Source organism: Stylophora pistillata, chromosome 13 (genome assembly GCF_964205215.1).
Source record: "Stylophora pistillata chromosome 13, jaStyPist1.2, whole genome shotgun sequence".
Classification (NCBI taxonomy): Eukaryota; Metazoa; Cnidaria; class Anthozoa; order Scleractinia; family Pocilloporidae; genus Stylophora; species Stylophora pistillata.
Window position 1 is genome coordinate 24485621 of NC_142531.1, and position 21746 is coordinate 24507366.

At 40.3% G+C, this 21746-nt stretch overlaps 3 protein-coding genes across 5 annotated transcripts in view; all 3 read left to right on the plus strand.

Moving 5' to 3' along the window:
• The window catches only part of LOC148718255 (organic cation transporter protein-like), a 59413-nt gene extending 43738 nt beyond the window's left edge, over nt 1-15675 (plus strand). The window contains exons 1-12 of one of the 3 annotated variants that reach the window (XM_088744116.1): nt 1688-1834; nt 2695-2763; nt 8888-9172; nt 9874-10020; nt 10375-10655; nt 11177-11428; nt 12100-12234; nt 12451-12530; nt 12795-12903; nt 13248-13320; nt 13672-13880; nt 14868-15675. In XM_088744116.1, coding sequence (XP_088600242.1) covers nt 8906-9172; nt 9874-10020; nt 10375-10655; nt 11177-11428; nt 12100-12234; nt 12451-12530; nt 12795-12903; nt 13248-13320; nt 13672-13880; nt 14868-14916 — 1602 coding nt within the window. In that variant the 5' untranslated portion in view covers nt 1688-1834; nt 2695-2763; nt 8888-8905 and the 3' untranslated portion in view covers nt 14917-15675. Of the gene's footprint in view, nt 1-1686; nt 1835-2694; nt 2764-8887; nt 9173-9873; nt 10021-10374; nt 10656-11176; nt 11429-12099; nt 12235-12450; nt 12531-12794; nt 12904-13247; nt 13321-13671; nt 13881-14867 lie in introns of those variants that run through there. The other 2 variants (XM_088744118.1, XM_088744117.1) reach the window with 2 other exon arrangements.
• A 1832-nt stretch (nt 15676-17507) lies between these two features.
• LOC148718256 (uncharacterized) lies at nt 17508-19149 on the plus strand. The gene is made up of 2 exons (XM_088742468.1): nt 17508-18427; nt 19069-19149. Exons 1-2 carry the CDS (start codon nt 17873-17875, stop codon nt 19147-19149), a joined length of 636 nt encoding a protein of 211 aa, XP_088598594.1. The 5' UTR covers nt 17508-17872.
• A 183-nt stretch (nt 19150-19332) lies between these two features.
• On the plus strand, nt 19333-21395 carry LOC148718257 (solute carrier family 22 member 21-like). Its single transcript, XM_088744128.1, has 3 exons — nt 19333-20416; nt 20786-20871; nt 21213-21395. Exons 1-3 carry the CDS (start codon nt 20343-20345, stop codon nt 21326-21328), a joined length of 276 nt encoding a protein of 91 aa, XP_088600254.1. The 5' UTR covers nt 19333-20342; the 3' UTR covers nt 21329-21395.
• The last annotated feature ends 351 nt before the right edge of the window (nt 21396-21746 follow it).

A 21746-nucleotide genomic window follows, 5' to 3' on the forward strand; every position in this document is an offset into this window, starting at 1 on the left:
GGTTGGAAAAGCGTGCCGGCTTAATGGTCATTGCACCCTACACATCCCACAGGTGTGTAAATGTGTGGAGGCGAATTTAAAACGGGGAGTAACCATGCATGTGATGGACTAGCATCCCATCCAGGGGGAAGGGAGACTACAAATATTTCGTCACTTAGGCTGTATGGGTTACTGGCCTGACGCAGACGTTTTTAAATTCTAATACGTGCATCTCCACGAACAGTTCTGGTAAGTGTTTTTTTTTTTTTCGGGACCCTCAGAGATAAATTTCGCATTAAATTATTTGATTAAGTTGTGAATTTGCTATTAATTTTTGATTTTTAATTAATTTTTATTTTTTTTTTAATTTATTATTTTTCGGTTATTCCGGGAATTCCGGGTATTCCGGCACGGCATTCCGGCATTCCATATTTTCCAAACTACCACATTCTACAGCCTCTTTGTGCCCAGATCAGACTACATATGAACTGAAAATCTCCATTAGTGTTTAGTTCTAGGACAAGAATACAAAATAATCCTTAATGCAAGAAGAATCATAGTCTGATAATTAGGAAAACAATCGACAGTTTGAAAGTGTTAGTAAGACTATGTTTAAAGCCATATGTTATCTCCCCTTCTAGCCAATTAAACTATTCCGTGATTTGGAATAGCCCATTTTCTGAATTACCTTTAGGCCCAGTTCAGACGCCATATTTCAGCCGAGCCGAATCGAATTCAACTTTGGACCGACCTGAATAAGTTAATCCTGGCTGAATTGATTCAGATGCCGAACTTATTTCGGCCGATATTAATTAACTGAAGAAAATTTGTGGCCGGGGCTGGCGTAGTTCAAAGTAACAAAATTCGATAAGTGTTATAAAGACTATAAAGAACGAAAGTTACTTGTATGGTATGGTCGTTGTAAAGAAGTTTTAAGTACTTTAGTCATGTTTGGTCACTTCTTTAAAGATATACCTGAATAAAGTTCGGCAGTTGATCAGTAAGTGTTTCGGCGCGACCAAATATACTTGCTTGAGATGTGAAATTCCAATATGCAATAAATGTTCAATAATGAAGAAAACAAAGACTACCATGCTGATAAAAGCGTCGCTTTTTGCGAGCGGTACGCAAAAGAGGCGGGAAAGGACGTTGCTGACGCAGAGGACAATTACATAATGCCCAAAGAACCGATAGATCGAAGAATTAGTGTCATTTCGAAAGGCGTAGAATAGGGCGCCCATTCAATGTCTGTCAGTATCGTTTTGCTCGGCCCTTCAAGCCGCCATTTTTTTTCTGCAACACTCCTTTGCGCATGCCCACATGAAAGAACGACTAGAAAAATACCCTAAAATAATTTATGCATTTGATTCGGCTCATGTGAATTACGGCGTTTGAATCATCAAAGCCGGTCTACAGCCGTTCTTCCCGGCTGGGTCAGATGGCATCTTAACTAAATCAGCTGTTCCGAATTGATTCAGAGGCCGTACTACACGTGAACTTAATTCGTTGGATTCGCTTCGGCTCGGCTAAAGTACGACGTCTGAACCGGGCCTCAACCTCTTTTTTACAAAGCGAGTCCTGATGCTCACTTTCATATAAGAAGTTTTCATTCACATGCAAATTAAACTCCTATTCACAAGAATGGTCGAGCACCAGGCCTCGTTTTGAAAAAGAGGCCAGAGGTACGGTAATCCGGAATAGGCCTAATGAATAATCATTTTTCTTTTTTCTATTTCTTGTTATTCATCGTTCACCTTCCGACCGCGATACAAGGATAAGCGTCACTGAGCATTACAACTGATCAATCCGATTTGGTGGGTGCAGTGAAAATCAAAACGAGCTGATCAAAGCAAAGGTGATGTAGATTCTATAATTTACAGTAATAATGTAACGGTTGAACTCGTTTAGAAAACTTTTGTTCGTTGGAGATTCCTTGCATTTGACCAACGTCGCTTTGGTTGTAGTTTGGTCGCACACCCTCCCGTATCGTATCATATATCGTCGTCACGCTAAAAATAACATTTGTCATAATTTCCACAATTTTAAAATCTGAATTTGAGGGTATCCTCCGAAGGGAGTCATTGTTTAATGTTAGATTGTCGCTATAAAGGTCTTCATAGATGGGGAGATAAGGAAACCACATGTTAGTCGCTGACTAATGTGTTCTGTTGTCCTGCGGGGTGCGTGCTCAGTGCACTGAGTTGTAAGCAATAGAGGCCTCTGCTTTGCGACGTAACTCGGTAAGGTGTGAAGACATAACGTTTTTGCTCTTCCTATACAAAGGAGACAGAGGAATACAATGATAATCAGGAACTATTTTCTTTTGTCATTTATTGATTAGTGAAAAGCATTTTGTGCGTCTCTGTGAGGTGAACTAGATGTCGAATTCGATATTTTTTTTTATTAGTGGCCTGATTCCCTAATATTTTGCACATGACCTGTGAATTGCTCTCCAGTAGAACGTTTATCAAAGCATTCAAAACATTACTGAAACAGGTCCTCTTTCGAATGATTTTCTCAATATCTTTTGAGGGACGCGTTTACATACATGGTTGTAATTAAAGGCCGAGGAAGATTAGCATCACAACGCATAGAAAATGGCTCAGTGGCGTTTCATCTTATCTCGCTTGTTATTCAAAATTTGCATTACAACAGTCACTCTTTGTCGTGTTCTTCTGCAATAGGTCTTACATAAGTTCGATGTTCATTTTGTAGCTACTCGTGGTCGGGGAAGCAAGCTATAGTTTCAGTGTGCGGTGGAAAGAAAGTTCAGCAAAGTACCAGGTATCGGTTTATAATCTATGACTTATTTTAGGGTATTTTACAGTTTTAACACTCGTTTGGGATTTTATAATAGGTGCTCCTTAATAGGCGCGCTTCGGTCATACATTTGAGTCACTGCGTCTAACGACTTCTAGTAACGCGTAAAGGTCCAGCCCAGCTTGCATGTCACCTGAGTTTGTTCAAATCGCAAAATTGGCACGACGCCTTTTTACTTTTTCGGCTAGTTTCTTTTAATGCCACAATCTAAGCCGGAAGGGCTGACCTTAGTCTAACTTGTGTGGGGAAGACAGCTGATACGAGTTCAGACTCCTGAATGAAAAAATATCCGTATCTTGCGAAGTGATATCTATTTCCTTCGGGGAAGTCAAGTCGCCAGTCGCTATCAACTTATTTTGAAAACTTCATAGATACAAGAAGAGCACTTTATAATTAAAAAAATCCCTCCACAGGTTGTTTTCCTTGATCATTGCCGATGAATGAAATCTTTCTAAATTTAAAACGTTGTCTAAACCAGACCATAAAAAAAAACGACCTTTAAGCAAATATTAAGCTCGGTAGCTTTTACTCGTCTTGTAGTAAACACCATTGGATTTTCTCGAACTTTCGGGCTGCGTGATATTTAAATAGAGGTAATTAGTAATGGTATGCACAAATTGATTCTCCACGCCCAAGAAAAGCGCCTAGGCACATGATACTGAAAATTCACTTTATGTAAAATACACTAAAGAAAACAGTTATGACCGTCTCCCTCGTAATATGATGGAGATTTACACTACAGTGGAATTGCAAACATCATATCTTATTACTGATGGCTGAAGAACAATATTTTTGTTTGATTAAGCCAGAGTTGACTCTGATTAAGGATACTGGACCATGACTAATTTCAAATGCAATAAACTGCTTTACTTTCGTCTTGAATATTACGATTAATATCAAATTGTTTACTGTTAAGCTGTTCCAAGTATCATTCAAGTCGTTCCTTTATTAAAGTAAATGGTTCGGCAAAGATTTTGAAGTCCACGTTACTGTTTTTGTTGTGGCTACTGCCCCCCATGTATGGAGGCGAAGCCACATATGTTTTCTAGATGAGTGGTTGAGTGAGTGTAACAATGAATTGAAAAATTAAACGAGACTTACCTTTAAGTTGAAGTTTGATTGGAATTCTATCGAGTCATCAAACTGCACCAAGGGATCACATGAGATAGCTAGACGCATGCGCATAACCAGTATTTACAGCCAATTGTGACAGTCTGACCACCATGAATTAGATTGTATAAGAACTGTAATGTCAATAGCATTACAAATAAATGGGTGGGTAAAATCAAATGTAAGTATGATTTGTTGTCCAAGGGTGGGCATGTGATCCCTTGGTGCAGTTTGATGACTCGATAGAATTCCAATCAAACTTCAACTTACAGGTAAGTCTCGTTTAGTTTTTCAATTCTATCTCGTCATCACTGCCCCAGGGATCCAGTGAGATTTCAAAGCCAAGACAGTCACATGAGGAACAAACACTGAATGATGAATCAGTTTATTATTGAATCAGTTTATTATTGATATAATCAGTTTATTAACTGAAACGTAGTAAGTCAAACAGATTTACATGAAAAATATCAACTGAGGGTATAAGTATCTTCCCCACAATAAAAAGCATGAGGAAACGGAGCAATGAGTGATGTAGGTATTAGAATCTATGTATCAATTGGAACCTAAAACACCATATGCAGAAGTATGTAACATTAAAGCAATGTTAAGAAACATAAATGTTAAATAAAGTTTCTGTCTAGAAGATGTTTCATTAACGCTAGTAGTACAAAAAACTATTTGCCAACAAGTCCAATTTCAGGACTAAACAGTCTTGAGGATAGCAGAAGCAAATGTGGAGGATTCCACAGGTTTGTCATAAAACTTATCAAAACATCTCGATGATGACTACCCAGCAGTTTTCAGGATTTCTTGGATTGGAACAGAGGCTGTTTTAGCCTTTGAAGTAGCTGCTGCTCGTGTACTGTGTGGCTTAAATATTGTTGTGTCTACCCCAGCAGAGGTCATGACAGTGCGAAGCCACCTAGAAAGAGTCTCTCTGGATACCCGTTTATATGGCTTAGTAAAACTGACAAAAGGTTTAGTTTCCGTACCCCTGAGAGGCTCTGTTCTCTTAAGATATTCTGCGTCGTATCTGACCATGACTGCAAGATGATTGTTGCAGCCTTCTCTGATATGTTGCGCTGCTGGAGGCTTTTCCCGAGACCTTGCAAGCTATCAACTTTAGCTGCTTGCGAAGGGGGTGTAGAGCATTGTTGTGAAGTTGTGTCAAGAGATAGTCCAGCTGAGGCAGCAACACTTGGTTGTCTATTAAAAGGTGAAGGAGCGTTGTAAACCAAGGTTGTGTCTGCCAGAAAGGGACTAAGATTACACCAGTAGCTTGATCCTGTTCTATTTTTTGCAGACAAGTTGCTATCAGGCTGAAAGGTGGAAAAGCATAAAAATAATGTTCTTTCCATTGCATGAATAATACATTTACACATTTTGCATTAGGGTCTGGTTTCCAAGACACATACGTAGGTATTTTAAAATTAAGTCGGGAAGCAAAAAAATCTATTTCAAAAGGGCCCCACATTTCATTAATGTGATCAAACACATCTGGATGTAGAGACCATTCAGTGGAGGTGTGGAATACTCTAGGTTCCGAGTCAGCTACTACATTGATGAAGTCTGGTATGTGGCAGGCACTGAGCCAAAGTTCCCTTTCAATACACCACAGCCAAATTTGCCAAGCCATGTTGTTGCAATTTGCAGATTGGATACCCCCCATTGCATTGATATAAGCTACTGCAGTAGTGTTATCAGATTGAATCCTAATGTGCTTCTGTCTCACGTGATGACACAGAGACTTGAGACCTAACCAAACTGCTTTAAGCTCCAGGTAGTTAATATGAAACCCTTGCTCCTCCAATCTCCAAGGGCCACCAGTTTTCTGTTCTCCATACACTGCCCCCCAGCCCTTAGTTGAGGCATCTGTTGTCAAGGTCATGTCAGGGTTAGGCTGAAAAATCTTCTTTAAAGAAGAGTCCACATTATTTATCCACCAAGACAAATCTACTTTGGCATCCTTAGACAAATATAATGGCCCATCATAATTACCCTTGCTAGCCTGAAGTGCAAGGACCTTATTCTTTTCTAGATTCCTGTAATACAATTCTCCAAATTGCACTGCACGTAGACTTGAGACTATCAAGCCAATGACGTGGGCAGTTTCTCTGATGGTCACCTCAGTTTTGAGTAGTAAATTCTGACAGGCTATACGTATGCGTGCAGCTTTGGCAGGGGGAAGTCTAATTTTCATGAGAATACTGCTAAGTAAAAACCCAAGAAATTCTATTTCTTCTGTGGGACGAAAAACTGATTTCACATGATGAATTACGAATCCCAGGTTTGGGAATGTGTCAATCGTGTCCTGGACATTCCTCTTACAAGCAGCATAGTCATATCCTAATAAGAAAGAGTCATCTATGTGCCCCATGCAAAGATGGCCCATTGATCTGATATGAGAGTAAACAGGTTTTAAAATTTTTGTGAACAGTCTGGGGGCACAAGCGAGGCCATTGGATAGGCATGTGTATTCTTAATAACTCCCTTGCCACTCAAATTTTAAATATTCCTGTCCTCTTTAGCAACAGGGACAGAACAGTATGCGTCCTTTAGGTCAACTGAAGCCATAAAGCACCCCGGACGCATGAGTTTAAGAGCTGTTTGAATAGTGTCCATTTTGAAATGGTGGTACGAGACAAATTCATTAAGAGGTTTGAGATTTAAAATCATTCTGTAGCTGCCATCTTTTTTAGGTCGCACAAATATAGTTGAGAAGACGTCCCCCTCTACATATTCAGTTGGTTCCAAAGCTCCTTTACGGAGAAGTGTAGATATTTCATCACTTATTATCTCCCTTTCACCAGGTGAGAAGTGGATTTGTTTTGGTGGGTGAGGTTGGACGGTGGTATTAGCCTCAAACTCAATATGGTAGTGCTTTATGGCATCAAGTATGACTTGGTCATTCGTCAAAGATTCCCAGGAACCAACATGGTTCTTCAGCTGTCCTGCTGAAAAAATACGGACCATTTGATGCAAATAATCCCCATCCATAAATGATTTAGGATGTGTCCTCACCTGGTTATCGTTTAATCTTTGTTGTTGGATTGGCTGGGTTTTTTCGGGGCACTCTTGTGTCACCGGCTGTACCCTAAAAAAGGGCGTGTCTGAGATGTTTTCTGGCCAGTAGATGTCCGGTGGTATGGTTTGAAATTTGAGCGTCGAAATTTCTGCCTCCCAGCCTTTAGATAGTTATGGCTGGATGTGCGGTGTCAGAGGTCCTCTGCATCTGCTGGCCCGCCTTCTTTGCGTCTGCCATATCCTTTAGATGTTTTGACAATTCATCCCCAAATAGCTTTGTAGAGGGCTTGATGTCCTCTTTGCATAACCTTGTGAAAGGGGGGTTGAGGTCGGGGTTGATTAGCTCTCGTCGTTTCATATTAAGTTTATATTTGGCATTAGCCACAAGGGCAATGCTGTCCATGACCTGGTCCAGGACCTGACGGACGTTAGTGGGTTTGCCAGTTTAAAGGTCTTTTACCAACACCATGGTGCGAGAATGGCATTTTAAAAAGCAATTCTTTAGGTTGAGATATTAGAATATGTTTTTTAGCCATCGATACTATGTAGTTTTAAATTTTAGGATTTATGGTGGGAGTAAGTACTCAAATAAGGTTCTGAAAGCATCTGTATTTTGCATGCCAGAATAGAGTCGAACATCAGCATCTCTGGTTATTTGTGCACAGGCTGTACACAGTTTTAACCCTGGGGAATCGTCTCCACTTTTCATCAATTCGTCACTTGCAGTGATGATATCACTATTATCAACGATGTTGATCATCGTCGCCTTTTGGGTGACTTAGTATTTGAATGCTCAAAAGGAGTCAAAAAAAGAGTAGGTATTGGATTGCTCACTGAAGGCTTCCCGTCTCGAAAATGATTGGAGCAGATGACAACACTCTCCCTTGACTTTCCTATTGAGAAATATTTTCTTCCCTTCTGAACCTGTCGAGACCATGCTTCAATTAATGATTGCTTGGGCTTGTGGAACGATAACTTCTGTACATGTGAGTGGATGACCCACTTTTACGGATCTCCTCTATCGTTGTTACAGCCGCCGACAGAACACCTATCTCCAAAACCCATTAAACCAACGGTTTCTCTTTGCCGAGTTATTGGTTTTTCAAGAGTATGTTAGCCTGTCTGGACGAAAAGGTTTAAAGAGCACGTAAACACATTTATTTCAATTTTTCCTCTGCACAATTAAGTTACTTAAATACAAAAAGTCATTCGGAAAAGCTCTACTCTGACCCTCTGGCATTATGTCGGCTGTGAGGTCACGTCCAAAGAAAAACGGTCTCAATGTTCCCATAAAACGCAGAGAAGAAAAGGTTTTTCGCTGAGAGGAGAAAAAGTCACTCGCCTTTATTGATGTCTTCTCTTTTTCAGCGATGAATATTAATTTTTGTTCCTGAACAAAGCGAAAATTTAAACGAGGGTAGCGATGCGCGTCTACTTATCATAAGAGATTCTATGGTTCGTTGCTACGCAACGAGGTTTTGTTTGACCCCCAAAAAAACTGTGGAAGGGTCTATTGCTTAATGAATGATGGAATGGAGGAACGGTGGATCGACGGAATGGCGCGATATCTCAAGACGCAGAATGACGTAATTCCTTAAACAAAAGTCTCAAAAATGGAATTACAATGAAAACATAAAAATTATTTCCAGTTAAAGACGAAATTAAAGAAGCATAGGTAATCATTGTCAGAGCTCAGAACCAAAAGGCTTTCGAGCCAGTCCCTTTAAAATATTTTGTAATCGCTACGGTGGCCAATTTACCATTTCAAATTTGTTTTTATATCCAAATTATTTCGTTACCCCTACCAACGCAGCCCCCAACAGTTTCTTTAGAAACTATCAGCCTTTATCCTTTAAAATAAGTTATTGCAATAATATTTCTTATTTATTCATTTTTTGTGGTTGCTCTTGCCTTTCGAGCATTTTATTAAAAAAATTTTTTCCTTAAATTTCAGACGCGGAAACAATCAGCCATGTCTGGAAAAAACCCATCAATTTCAAATTTTGACGACATCCTGACAAGTGTGAGTTCGTTTGGATACTTGCAGAGAATAATTTACGTCGCGACTTGCTGCCTCGTGATTATTCCTTCCTGTTTACAAGTGATAGGACTTGTTTTCTTTGTTGGTACACCGAAATTCCATTGTGTGACCCCCAACGTGTCATGCGCAGACAGCAAATGTTGTACCAATTGTACAGACTATGTTTTTGATGGTCCTTTTACTAGTAGCGTCAGTGAGGTGAGTGTAGTGTATTGCGTTACATAGCATCACCTGGCGAAACTTGTAGCTTCCTTTTACTCAATCGTGTCGAGAATCTGAGTGTATTGTATTGCGTTACTTACCGTCACCTTGCGTTACCACTGTAAGGAACTTCCTACTACTCAATCTACCCCCCTAAGTAGAAGTAAAGCAAATAATCACAAGTATTTTATGGTGCGATCACTTGACCCATCAACACACGTCACTTAGTATAGGGTGGTTTATGTTTTTTGTGTTTCATATGGTTAAGTCAGATTTTCTTTAGTCATAGACCATTCTAAATAAAAATTTTGTTTCTGTTTTGTCATTATTGAATATATCGTCATACGTTTAACACAAGAGCCTCTGGCTCGATCGGGCATATATGGTGCCTCAGAAGCATTTTGGGACAAATAGATTAATTGCTTTGGTGCGGACCTCGAACTCGGTTAATGAGAGGCATCTCTCTCCGTAAGGCGGTGTTAGATTGCATCAATAAGTAGTTCGTTACCTTCTTATGTAAGCGTAAGATTTCGAACACGGTTTAAAATGCCCATTATTTATTTATCTGCGTAGATTACGCAACGAATTTCTATCGCTTTTGAAACCATTTTTATTACTCAAGCTTGTGTTTTATATCGAACGAAAGAAACTTGTTTGTTTATCAAAATTTATCCAAGTTTAAAATGTTTCTTTTCCAGTGGAACCTGATTTGTGACAAGGCTTATGTTGGTGCCAATGTGCAGGCAGTGTTCTCAGCAGGGATGCTCATAGGATCCCTCTTGTTCGGAGCAACTTCGGATTTCTTCGGGCGTCGGTTCTGTATCTACATATGTGCTGCATTATTGGTATGATTCCCTTATTATTTTGAATGCCTTATCTACGCAGTTCCTGGCTCAGTTTGTAAACATAGCCTTTCAGTTTCGCAAGAGAACAAGCTATGGCCTTGCACCTGAAAAGATCTAGGTTCTAGTCGTGGCTAGTTCACTTAGTTGTACTTATCGGCAGGGCAAGTAGCCAAACTATCAATTAAGGAAACCATATTTTTTGTGGAGACACAGTCCTAAGTTACATCCAGTCAAAGAGAAGTAGAAATTCTCCGAATCATTTAATTCAACGGAAACCTTGATAATAGCTCTGGCAAGATGCGCCATTTGATTTATGTTGGGACATAACCCTTCTCTCTCTATCTCTTTCTACAGGCCATTTCCAGCCTTGGGTCAGGAGTTGTTGATTGCTTGTCGTTCTTTGCCTTTCTCCGTTTCTTCGCCGCAGCTTTTGCCGTTGGCTTCTTCGTCGCCCATTATGTCTATGTTCTCGAACTGGTCGGCCCTTACCACCGAACCTTCGCTGACAAAATCCAGAGTTTGTTTTGGTGTATAGGGGCAGGGCTGATTGCATTACTTGGTTACCTCATCCCGCACTGGAGAACCCTGCTTGTTATCTGCAGTTTCCCGCCACTTCTGATCTTTACGATTTACGCGTGAGTTGCACTACGGTATCATTATTTAAAGATATCAACCTAATCATGACAAAGTTTTCAGAACATCACATAGATTCCGGTAAGCAGTTAGAATAATTTGCTTTTCAAGTATATTAACTTTTAGTTGTAGATGAAGGCTAAGCAAATATTTTCATTTCATTCATTTGAAAAATTTTGTTCGTCGCGCAAACTTTGATAATGATAACGATAATGTTGACAACAAGCTTTGATAATGGTAACGATAACATTGACAAGAAGCTTTCATTTTGGTCGAACAAAGCGAAGGACAAGTAGACGGGCTCTACTGAGTAACTTGGATAGATGGGGATAACATAGACTTAATTCTAACTTAGAAAAGCCTTGCCATAAAAACGGCCGGTGTTAGGAGTACCCACTTTGAGTTGATCCTGTTATTTTCAGATAGGAATTCTGACTCATTAGCTTTCTGGTAGAAAAATATACAAGTACAAACAATTTTTAAAAATACAGACCTGAAAGCCATAATTTTCTTGATTTCACAGTATCTTTCCAGAATCTGCGCGGTGGTTGGCTGCACAAGGTCACCTAACCCAAGCGCAAGCTGTTTTGATGAGGTTCGCTGGCAAGGGGTCCTCATCAATAGACTCAGATGCCTTGAAACACAAGCTGGCTGAGTATCATGAGGGTGAGGTGGAATCAAAAACAATTGCTTATTTGACTAAGAATCAGTCCTACCTGGAGTTGCTTCGTTCCCCCCGATTGAGGAAGAGGACCGTCATCCTTTGCTTCAACTGGTGAGTTGTAGAAACAGATTAAATTGGATGTAGTAGTAGATCGTCATGCGAGAAGACACTGGTAATCGTACAGTTGTATATTTGTTGTAAGCAACCACGGAATTCTGTACAGCAACAAGAAATTGGGCATCGCGAAGTATTTCATAAGACACAAGTTCAACTCTTGAGAGAAAATTTCAAATTACCACGAGCAGACTTAATGGGCCATTTTACAGTTGTGTACCTAGTTGCCCAGCCTTTGATTTGAAGTGAGGCTGAGGGTGACATTGTTGTTAGAGAGACCAGTATCTAATTAGCATGATAACAAAGAGATTTGCATTTGAAAAGCAGGAACTTCTGTATCATAACAAGGTTACCCTTAGCCTCAATCCTGTTCAAAAGCTTGGCCACCAAGCCCACAACTGTAAAAAGGACTATTGTGAGCAACAGACTGCACCATGTATCGGTTCACCTGCTTAATAACCCACTATGTTGTTAGGAGAACACTAGAAAAATTGGCGCTTTCGACGGGGCACCTTCAATTTTTTCTGCTGGCGCATAAAAAAAGTCTGGTCCGTATCGTGAGTGATAAGCCAATCATATTCGAGGATTAAGATTCCGGCCCGCTGAGATGCTTTAGAAAAATATAATCCGAAACTAATTGTTTATACCCTTTGTGCTGCATTATCCAGGCTGGTTATAAGCATGGTGTACTATGGCTTCTTGCTGTACTTGACTCGTTTGGACGGCAATCCATATCTGAACTTGTTTCTTATGTACCTGTCAGGCGTGCCGACACACCTTATCAATTGGGTGATCTTGCAGAAGTAAGCCTTTGATAACTTTGAGGGAATGCTATGTCAATGAATATTTGATACTATTATTGACAAGTGAGGAAACGTTTTTCAGGAATTTGAGCCGACTAATTGGTGAGTTTTAATTGCAATTCTTTCGTTGGCCGTGCAAATCAAACGGAGCAGTGTCAGAAGTAATCGTGTTGTAATCATGTTGATCGTCTTTTTTCGCCTCCTTGATATTCACAGATTTGGACGCCGCATTCCCTATTCTGCGATAATGGTTATTGGAGGTTTTATCTGCCTTCTTGTTTTGGCTGTTCCAGAAGGTAACCAAACACAATACCGAAAACTGACTCTCTAGTTTAGCCTTAAAGACTGATTACACTTTGACTACCTTAAAAAATAAAAGCTGATGCTCCCAACAAGTCTAACAACAAGGCTACGTTACTCTTTTCCTTTCCTAGGAATCATTGTAAGCACATTTTTTTCTCTTTGTCATTTTAGATAATTTGTAAGAACGTCAATATTGTGGCATTTCCGACAATTATCAACAACTTTCTCGAGGAGTAGTATTTAACATTTTATTTCAGAGCAGAAAGGTGCTATAACAGCCTTGGCGTTCATCGGTCGTTTCATGATAAGTGGATCATTCTCCAACGTTTACCTGTATTCCACTGAACTCTATCCCACCATACTGAGGTAAGGACCGAAAACAGCACTTTATGTTGGGAAGTAAACGATCCATTTTGTCCTGTTAATTCTTATAGCCCTTCCAATAGCCACTTCTGAGATCTGAATATCAAATCTCTTCTCTGTCTGCCATACATTTATTCACTCGAAGAAACCCATTACTACTCAGTAAAAAGCTAAATGACCACAGCCGCCTGTTTGAAAAAGAAAACTTCGATAAAATGCGTAATACAGGACAATTGAAAACATAAAAAACTATTTGTGATTCATTACACTTTTACCGCTGAGGGTTTGAGATAGCTTGCTCCTAACCGTGTGTTTGCTTATGAACTCTCCATGTGTCCCATCAACAGGAACCAAGGAATTGGTATTTGCTCCACTAGTGCTCGCGTGGGATCTCTTATTGCACCATACATTGTGATGCTGGTAGGTTGCCGTGACTCATTTCAATCTTATACAGAATTATTCTTAATTAAAGCATAGCTCCATTTATGTGGTTTACGGTCAATTCGCCACCAAAACAAACTCGCCACCAAAACAAACTCGCCACCACAACAAACTCGCCACCACAACAAACTCGCCATCACAAAACTTGCCACCACTCCAAGTCACTTAAACGTTACGTGTAGCCTTTCTTGTGAAACTTACATCGAATGAAAACTGATATGTTTTAGTTTATCGCGAAAAGGGAATGGGACTCAGAAGCTAGGTGTATCGTCTCAATAGCGAAATTTCATAACAAATTTATTTAAAAAAAAAATTATCGTTACATTCAAGGCTCAGTTGCCAGAAGTGAGCGCTACCCTGCCTATGGTTGTCTTTGGTTCACTGGCTGTAGCCGCTGGCCTTCTCGCACTGTTTCTTCCCGAGACTTTGATGAGCAACATGGCTCAAACCGTGGAAGAAATCAACAAAAATAAAGAGTTCTACGGTATGGTGTGCATGGGAAAACCCCGTCCATGTCCCCTTCCTTGTCCCTGCTGCAGGTATTTATCTATCTCTTTTACGGATCTAGAAAATGGTCAGATGTAAATTTGAAATTTTATAGGATACTCAGTTCTCAAGAGTATATCGAAAGCGAATTTGATTACCGTAAAAGCCCAGAGATAAGCCGCACCCGCAGGTAAGCCGTGCCCTGAATTAAGCAGCTCCAATTTTGGAAAAAAAGTTTTTTGAAAGAAATCAAAAGAAATCCAAAGTCGTGTCTTGAGAAGTCTTCTTCATCCACTTTTCATTGAACGTAAACTCAATATTAACATTGCAACGGCAAATACTTTAAAGTCTTACCCACGATTTTAGCACTATAACATAATGAACATCGTTTCTACCAACTTTGACATAGGATTGGTCTTTTTGTAGTATTTTTTGACAGGAATTTCTTTATTCAACACAATTTTTCCATTGATTTTTGCATTACAACAAAAGCCTGAGCAGAACATTCGAAGCTTAGTAACCAGGCATGAGATCGAACGCGAAAATGAAAAACTGAACACCAGCATCTATATTCACGGCACTTTTTTCAAGTGTTCCCGCAGATAAGCCGCACCCCTAATATCTAGCGACGATTTTCGGAAAAAAAAGTACGGCTTATACGCGGGCTTTTACGGTAATATTCTCCCATAAGTACCCATGAGCCACCTTAGGTGGTCAGCAGGTGATTTACGAACAAGTTACCTTTCGCGGTTTGCGGAAAAGCCGGAAAATCGTAGAGCCCTACCCCCCTCCCCTACCCCTCCTTTCACCCCTCTCCCCTAACCTCCCACTTCCGCAAAAAAAATGATAATAATTTCGATGCAAGGCAGGCAACACTTCCTAACCAAATCTGTTTTGATATCCATTTTTTTCGAGGGAAATAGAACAAACTCTTAGTTGATTGTTAAAAACACCAACTCAAACTTCGGGATGACAATTTATGTTTATCATACCAACTATTTTATCATTTTACAAAGTAGGCTTTTTTTTTTACCTTTTAGCTCTGAAGGGTCTGGTAACGAGCCTAGCTCAGTCCCTTTGCAAATTTAAATGGACAACGAAGACGACCAGGCAAAAGTCTAAAGCACAAGACGGAGGCGTTGTTGCAATGAAGTGTTCAGCGATTGTCGTTAACGTCAAAGCAACAGCCATGTAGCTAGGATCACGGATGATGTCGTACATTTGAATTAATTTGCAATTTCAATAACGTTATCATCACATTATTGGCTAGAGTTTTCATAATAAGTCCTTTTACATTTAATTGCATATATCCTAATAATGGTTTTATAAGCTTAAGAAAAAGAAAACTTGAGCATAGCTTAACATAATTCGTGTCGTGTTATAAACGTCACCCCGAGGCAAATTTGAATGCGATCGAGCCGGTGCCCGTTATGGTCCATGGGAATTTTTTAAACCTAAAGAACAATTTTTAACGAATGGTCAAACTCTGAGGTTTCTTAAAACCATCGCTAAAGTAGTTTCTCAATGAGATCCCGTCCATAAAATACGTTAACAGGGGGGGGGGGGATAGCCCGTCCATAAACAAAAGGTAGGGTAGCCTTTTCAAAAATGCAGGAGCTTGAAAGTTGCGATTTGAGTGTGGAAGAAATGGTAAAAACTAAAACAAAAGAAGATATCCCTTCTAAGAAAGATATCCGTTTATTTTTGGATAAGGCCTAACCGAATTTATCGCACCCCATATGAGTCTGTTGTATCTTCAATAGTTAGTTAGATGTATGTACTTTGTAACGGTTCATGAAACGAAATTGGAATATTTTGTAGGTAGAATAAAACAGATTTATTTCTGGAGTTGAGGTCCAATTGTTCGTTTTCATGCTATCACACGCCCTGAAATTGAACATATCATGGTGCCTCGAACGAAATGGTACACATGATTCCCGTTTTACTGTGTAGTACGCTCACGGCTCACCACGCTCCAAGGATGTTACTAGCTTTTTAGAAAGCTATTAGAAGACCTAGCATGCTATATAATTACAATGAATCACAGCATTACATTGTTATTTTCTCTTTTAAACAGTTCTGCCCATTCTCCTCCCCTCCCCCCCCAAAAAAATCCCCTTAACCCCTACTTAGTCTGAGTTGGGGTTAAGGGGACACAAACAGGTGTCTGAGTGACTCAGACAGTTGTTTGTTGGGGCTCAACGCCACATAAGGAAAGATTCAACGTAACCATAACTGTGTCACATATGCATTGCTCCCGTAATCTTTGGTGATCAGGCTCTCATAATGTTTCCATATTCTATTAACGCCCCACGTGCACGACGTGTGCAGCAGTAGGTATATTTTGTAGTCCTCTTTCCAGTCCTCCGCTGGTTCTATTGTCTGAGTCATGGGACTTCTAAGGTGGTCGAGAACTGCCATGAAAAATATTCAAATTTACAGGAATTATTTTTGTTATCTTTTTTTTAATTTCTATTTTTTTCTCATTTTTCTTTTTAAAATAAAAGCAAGCGAAAGTAAAATGTAATATATAAATAAAATGAAACCAAAGATAAATGAAATCAAATCAAAATTAAATACCTACCCGGCCGAGCGCTGCCACTATTTTTTTTTTTTTTTTTTTTCGCGGTCGGAAAAAAAAAATTTGTTCGTGGCCGAACGCTGCCACATGGCCGAGAACTGCCAAACAAACCCAGAATGCTTTGCGGGATGTCTTTCAAGATTCTAGTATGGCGGATGTCGCTTGGAAAAAGTTGAAAGATAAAGTGACTGCGAAAAGAGGAAAGAAGCGTGATGCAGGAGATACAATGCATAAATTACGTAAAGGAAAGGAGCCAACAGTTCAACGACTATCTTCAGAGGTATCAGGAAAAGCCCAAAAGTAGGCCAGAATTGGACCGAGGGAATTTTTCCCATTCACCGAAGATGAACTAACAATCGACAACATTAAACATTGTTGTGAGAGGCATTTTGCCACGCAAGTTGGTACTTCTCTGGTTTGCGATATTCTCGCAGGAGAGCAGGGTCCTTCCTGCAAGACCTTGGAGCAGATACCGGATATTAAGGTAATTTACGTGAGATTCGTCACTGGTAACATTCAAGATTGTGTACCAGAGTGGAGGATTAGCAAAAGTGATCTTGAAATGGTACTATCCCATAGCGATACTTTTCATTCCTGGCACGAGGTCGGCAGCTTCATGTACACTCGTGGCAGAATACGACTGAGCTGGCTCGATGAACCGGATATACACGACTCTCATATCGGGTATTTGGGCCAACGAATAGCAGGATGGACCTTGCTCTCCAGCTAAGATAACACACAGCATGTCATTTCCAATAATTGATGCGAAATGTTTTTTGCAGGCACTCTTGATGTTAGCTAATGTCACCTCTTCGTAGTCATATGGTACAAACTCTCTAGGCCCAATACGTGAATACTTTTGCGCTTTGCCGGACACTTCCACACTTAGCCGTTGAATAACAACCTCTTCCCTTGCCAGTATGTCATGGCTCACACCACCCTTCTTACCAGTTCTTTTCTCCTTCATTGCTGTTTTGAAATTTTTCCACGCCGCGGCCATTTTCGCCTTTTTAAAATCGCAAAGCCTTGTGGGTTATGGCAACGATAGGCCACGGTGAGTTTAAATTGATTTGCGTTTTATTTTTTCTTTTGCTTTTGTTTTAGAAATTATTTGACAAATGCGTTTCATTTCGCTCTCGTTTTAGGACAGAAGAGAGTTGTTATTTTCATTTTCCTCAGCCAATTATTTTGAACATCAATCAATTCTTTAAGAATAAATATTAGCGAGAAAAACACACAACGTTTCGATGACTCCATGTCATCATTCTCAAGTGAGAAGAGAATAAAAATGAATAGCTAATTTATACCGTACGAAGGTGACGTCCCGTCACTAATACCAATGTGCCGCTTCAAGAAACGATCGAAATCATCGCTGAGAAGGCGTTCGCTGACAACTGGTTTAATACTACACACGACCTCAGCATTACAAAGCCTGAACTGGTTCAACTTCTAGAAGTTGCAACTATGAATCAACCATGCCAATTTGATGGCAATCTTTACGAGCAGATCGACGGTGTGGCCATGGGTTCTCCATTGGGCCCACTTATGGCAAACGCATTTCTCTGTTCTATCGAAGAGAAACTAGATCAAGACAACAAGCTCCCTGAATTTTACAGAAGGTACGTGGATGACACGTTTGCTATTGTCACGAGTGTACCAGCGGCAGAAGATTTATTATCAACGCTAAATAACTGCCATCCGTCCATACACTTCACCATGGAGCTAGCATCTAGAAACAAGTTACCTTTTGTCGGTATGGAAGTGCTCAAGAAAGGCTGTAAACTAGAAACTAGTGTTTATCGGAAACCAACAAACACAGGCCTACTACTTCATCACCAGAGCCACGTCGATAAAAGGTACAAGAAATCACTACTTAAGACCATGTTGAATCGTGCATTCCGCCTGTCGTCCACATGGGAGTACTTCAAATCTGAATGTGATCATCTAAAGATGATGTTTACAAGCCTCAAGTATCCCGACCACCTCATCAATTCCACCATCTCTCACTTTGTCACCTCAGTTAGGTCGGAAAACCCTGGAGTGCAAGCTCAATTATCCATCAACAAAAATGCTGTTCACCGAGTGGTTTTGCCTTTTAAAGATCAAAAGTCAGCTGACGCAGTGAAAACGCAATTATCAGATCTAAGCAACAAAATCGATCACACCCTTCATCCCGTGTTCAAGAGTCGCAAAATCTGTGAAGATCTCAGAGTACGTGAGCCTAAACCTCCTATAGTTAGCCAACAATGCGTTGTATATAATTATAAATGTGATCTGTGTGATGCAGAGTACGTTGGTAGCTCCGACATTTGGAGTGGCTCTCTGGTGTGGCAAGGGATGGTAGCTTGACAAGCTAGGCAATTCCCAACGTGCTTTTCGACCATCTTATCGATTCCGGGAAACCGAACGTGGGCACGAAGCAGTTGTTTCGTACGAACGATGCCCTGGTGACCCTCATGAGCAATTTTCACCATAGTTTCTCTGAATTCTCGAGGGACTATGATTCTTTCACCCCGAAGGACAAGACCGTCAGCCACAGCCAATTCATCGTAAATATTGAAGTACGCTTTCATGTCTTGGTTCCTGTGGTCGATCTTCCACTCCCGTATACAGGTGACTAACCTTTTTAGTTCCTCGTCGTTTTCCGTTGCCTTTACCAGGTCCTCTTTGCTGATAGCCCAGGGAATGTCACCTGCGACCACGAAATTCACGTACTACTTGACATCCTTGGTAGTGCCTAGTTCCCTTCTAGTGCAGGTTTCACGAGGCAGCGGGTGCCTAGATGTATAATCGGAGATATTCGTTTTTCCGGGCCTATATTCGACCTTGAACTCATAATCGAGCATTCATACCATCATTCTTTGCAGCCATATTGACGTCTGATGCCTAGGGTTGTTCAGGATGACTTCGAGCGGTTTGTTATCGGTGACTATTTTGAACGGCGAGCCATACATGAATACATGAAATTTCCTGCACGCAAAATCTGCCGCAAGCATCTCTAGCTCGATTTGGGAATAGTTCCGTTCCGCATCTGAGAGGGCCCTGTTAGCGTATTGCACCGCCCTCCAGCCTTTGTCACTCGACTCACGTTGGACCAAGGTCGCTGAGATTCCTAACGGACAGCCATCCACATGAACTTCATGCTCTGCAGCGGGGTCAAAATAGACCAAGACTGTGTCTGAGCTAAGGCCTTCTTTCAAACTCTCGAACGCTTCCTGATGATTTCTCGTCCAGGCAAAAACGTTGGCTTTCATTAAACCTCTCAAAAGGTCGGTTTGAGGAGGATACTTTTCCACAAATCTCGCGTTGTATTGCACTGTACATACGAATGAGTTCAGTTCCTTCGCATATATATCTCATTGCAATGACATATATATGCATGCTTCAACCCACGGGCTGAGTCAGCTTAGGGACCAGGCACTATTTATTGCTTAAAGCTGAGGGGAGGGGGAGGTTGTTGGATTTTGGGGATCACATGGTTTTCAAGGGGAACGAAGGAAGATCAGTCATCACTAATAGAGTATAAAATGAAGGGAGGACTATAGGAAATCGACTGCTGATGATCATAATAATACTACAGAATCTTAGAAGGCGAAATAACTTTAGGGATGTTTACGACTAAACGATTGAAAATTAACATATTTTAAAGCCTTGAACGTTAGCACCTCCCTCCCTTCCCTTCCCTGTACTATTGGTGAGAACCGCCGAAACGGAACAGCATTCCTCTTTAAAGAGGGGAGAGGGGAAGGGGAAGTTTGGATCACTCTCATAAGAATAATTTTTTAAAATAGATAAGTTTCTTTTTTTGCGTAATGCTTTGGGCAGAATATGGAAATTGTCCTTACAACTCCAGTAATGATCTCATTCTTGTAGGTTTGTGAACGCTTTAGTTTACTTTGGGATCAACTTGAATGTCGGAAATCTGGCAGGAGACATGTACCTGAACATTTTTATCCTCTGTATCGTGGAAATTCCAGAAGCATTGGCTCTCTGGTTCTTCTATGCGCGGTAACCTCAGTAGGTGTTATACATATATAATACATTTTTATTTTTGTTTGTTTTAAGGCTCTTTTATGTTGGCACGTACGTAGTTTGAACGAGCTTTCTTGCTCATTAGACGCCACGTGGGTAAGTAAAGGATTGATTAACTAACTGATTGATCGTAATCCTCCAGTTAACAAACCATTTAAAACATTTTCTTAGTTTTCGTCACTATCACCCCTGAAACACAACACGAGTGAAACTTCTGGCCTATTTCCTCATGACTGGGATCCAATTATGTAGATCGAAGACAGATGCTTTCTATCGATCAATGATTAAAGGCCATTTACAATAGTTAGTGGCTATTTATCTGTGACATTCATTATATTTTTAAAGATTTGGCCGGCGTATTCCGTATGCCTTGTTCATGATCATCGGAGGCACCGCAGAGTTGTTGGTGCTAGCCGCTCCATCTGATGATGGTAAGTTAAGTAATCAAATTGCGTTTATTTCAAAGAGAAACTACACGTCTGTTACAAAACTATCTGTTAAGTTTAGGATGCACGCTGGACTCCGGATTTATGGAACCGGATTTGACGAAAATAGCCCCTGTCCCCACCCAGGAGTATGAAAGAGTGCTTCCGATTTTTCCGGGGCAACCTAAAAAGATCTTGAACGGGGGGGAGGGCTGGGGTGAACTAGCATCCCATCCGGGGGGATACATTTCTTTTTTGGCACTTTTTGAAGGATAGTAAATGGCTGCAAAATGCCTTTCCTGTGATTGTTTAGAAACTTATCTTAAATGAATATTTTCTGTCCCCAGAGTATAAAGTTATTATTACAGTCTTAGCTGTTATTGGTAAAGCTTGCATCTTGGCTTTCCTAGGAATTTATATTTACACTGTGGAACTCTATTCCACGATTATCAGGTTGGTATGAGTAGCGAAAATGGTGCAAAACTAAAAAAAGAAATTCGATTTCACGAATTCATCCATATGCAAAGGAACAGACTGAAAAACTAACAAGGAGCAAAAGTGAGGGGTTTGTTGAATAATGTAATTGTTTTTCTTCATTGTAGGAACACATTGGAACTTCATTAGTAGAATTAAAAAAAAAAAACATATGCGCATCAACTCCCGAATTAAATCTGACCTATATTAGTGCAAAACTTTCATTTCTGCTTCACCAACCTTAACAAAGTGCATGCAGTGAGCTACATAGATATGATGATAGATAGACTTTATAGATGTAAGTTGCGATAAATTTAGCAAGGTTTTTTCCAGAAATAAACGGATAATATTTAAAACGGAGATGTTTTTCTCTTAGTTTTAGCCCATAGTAAACATGTAAAGGCCAT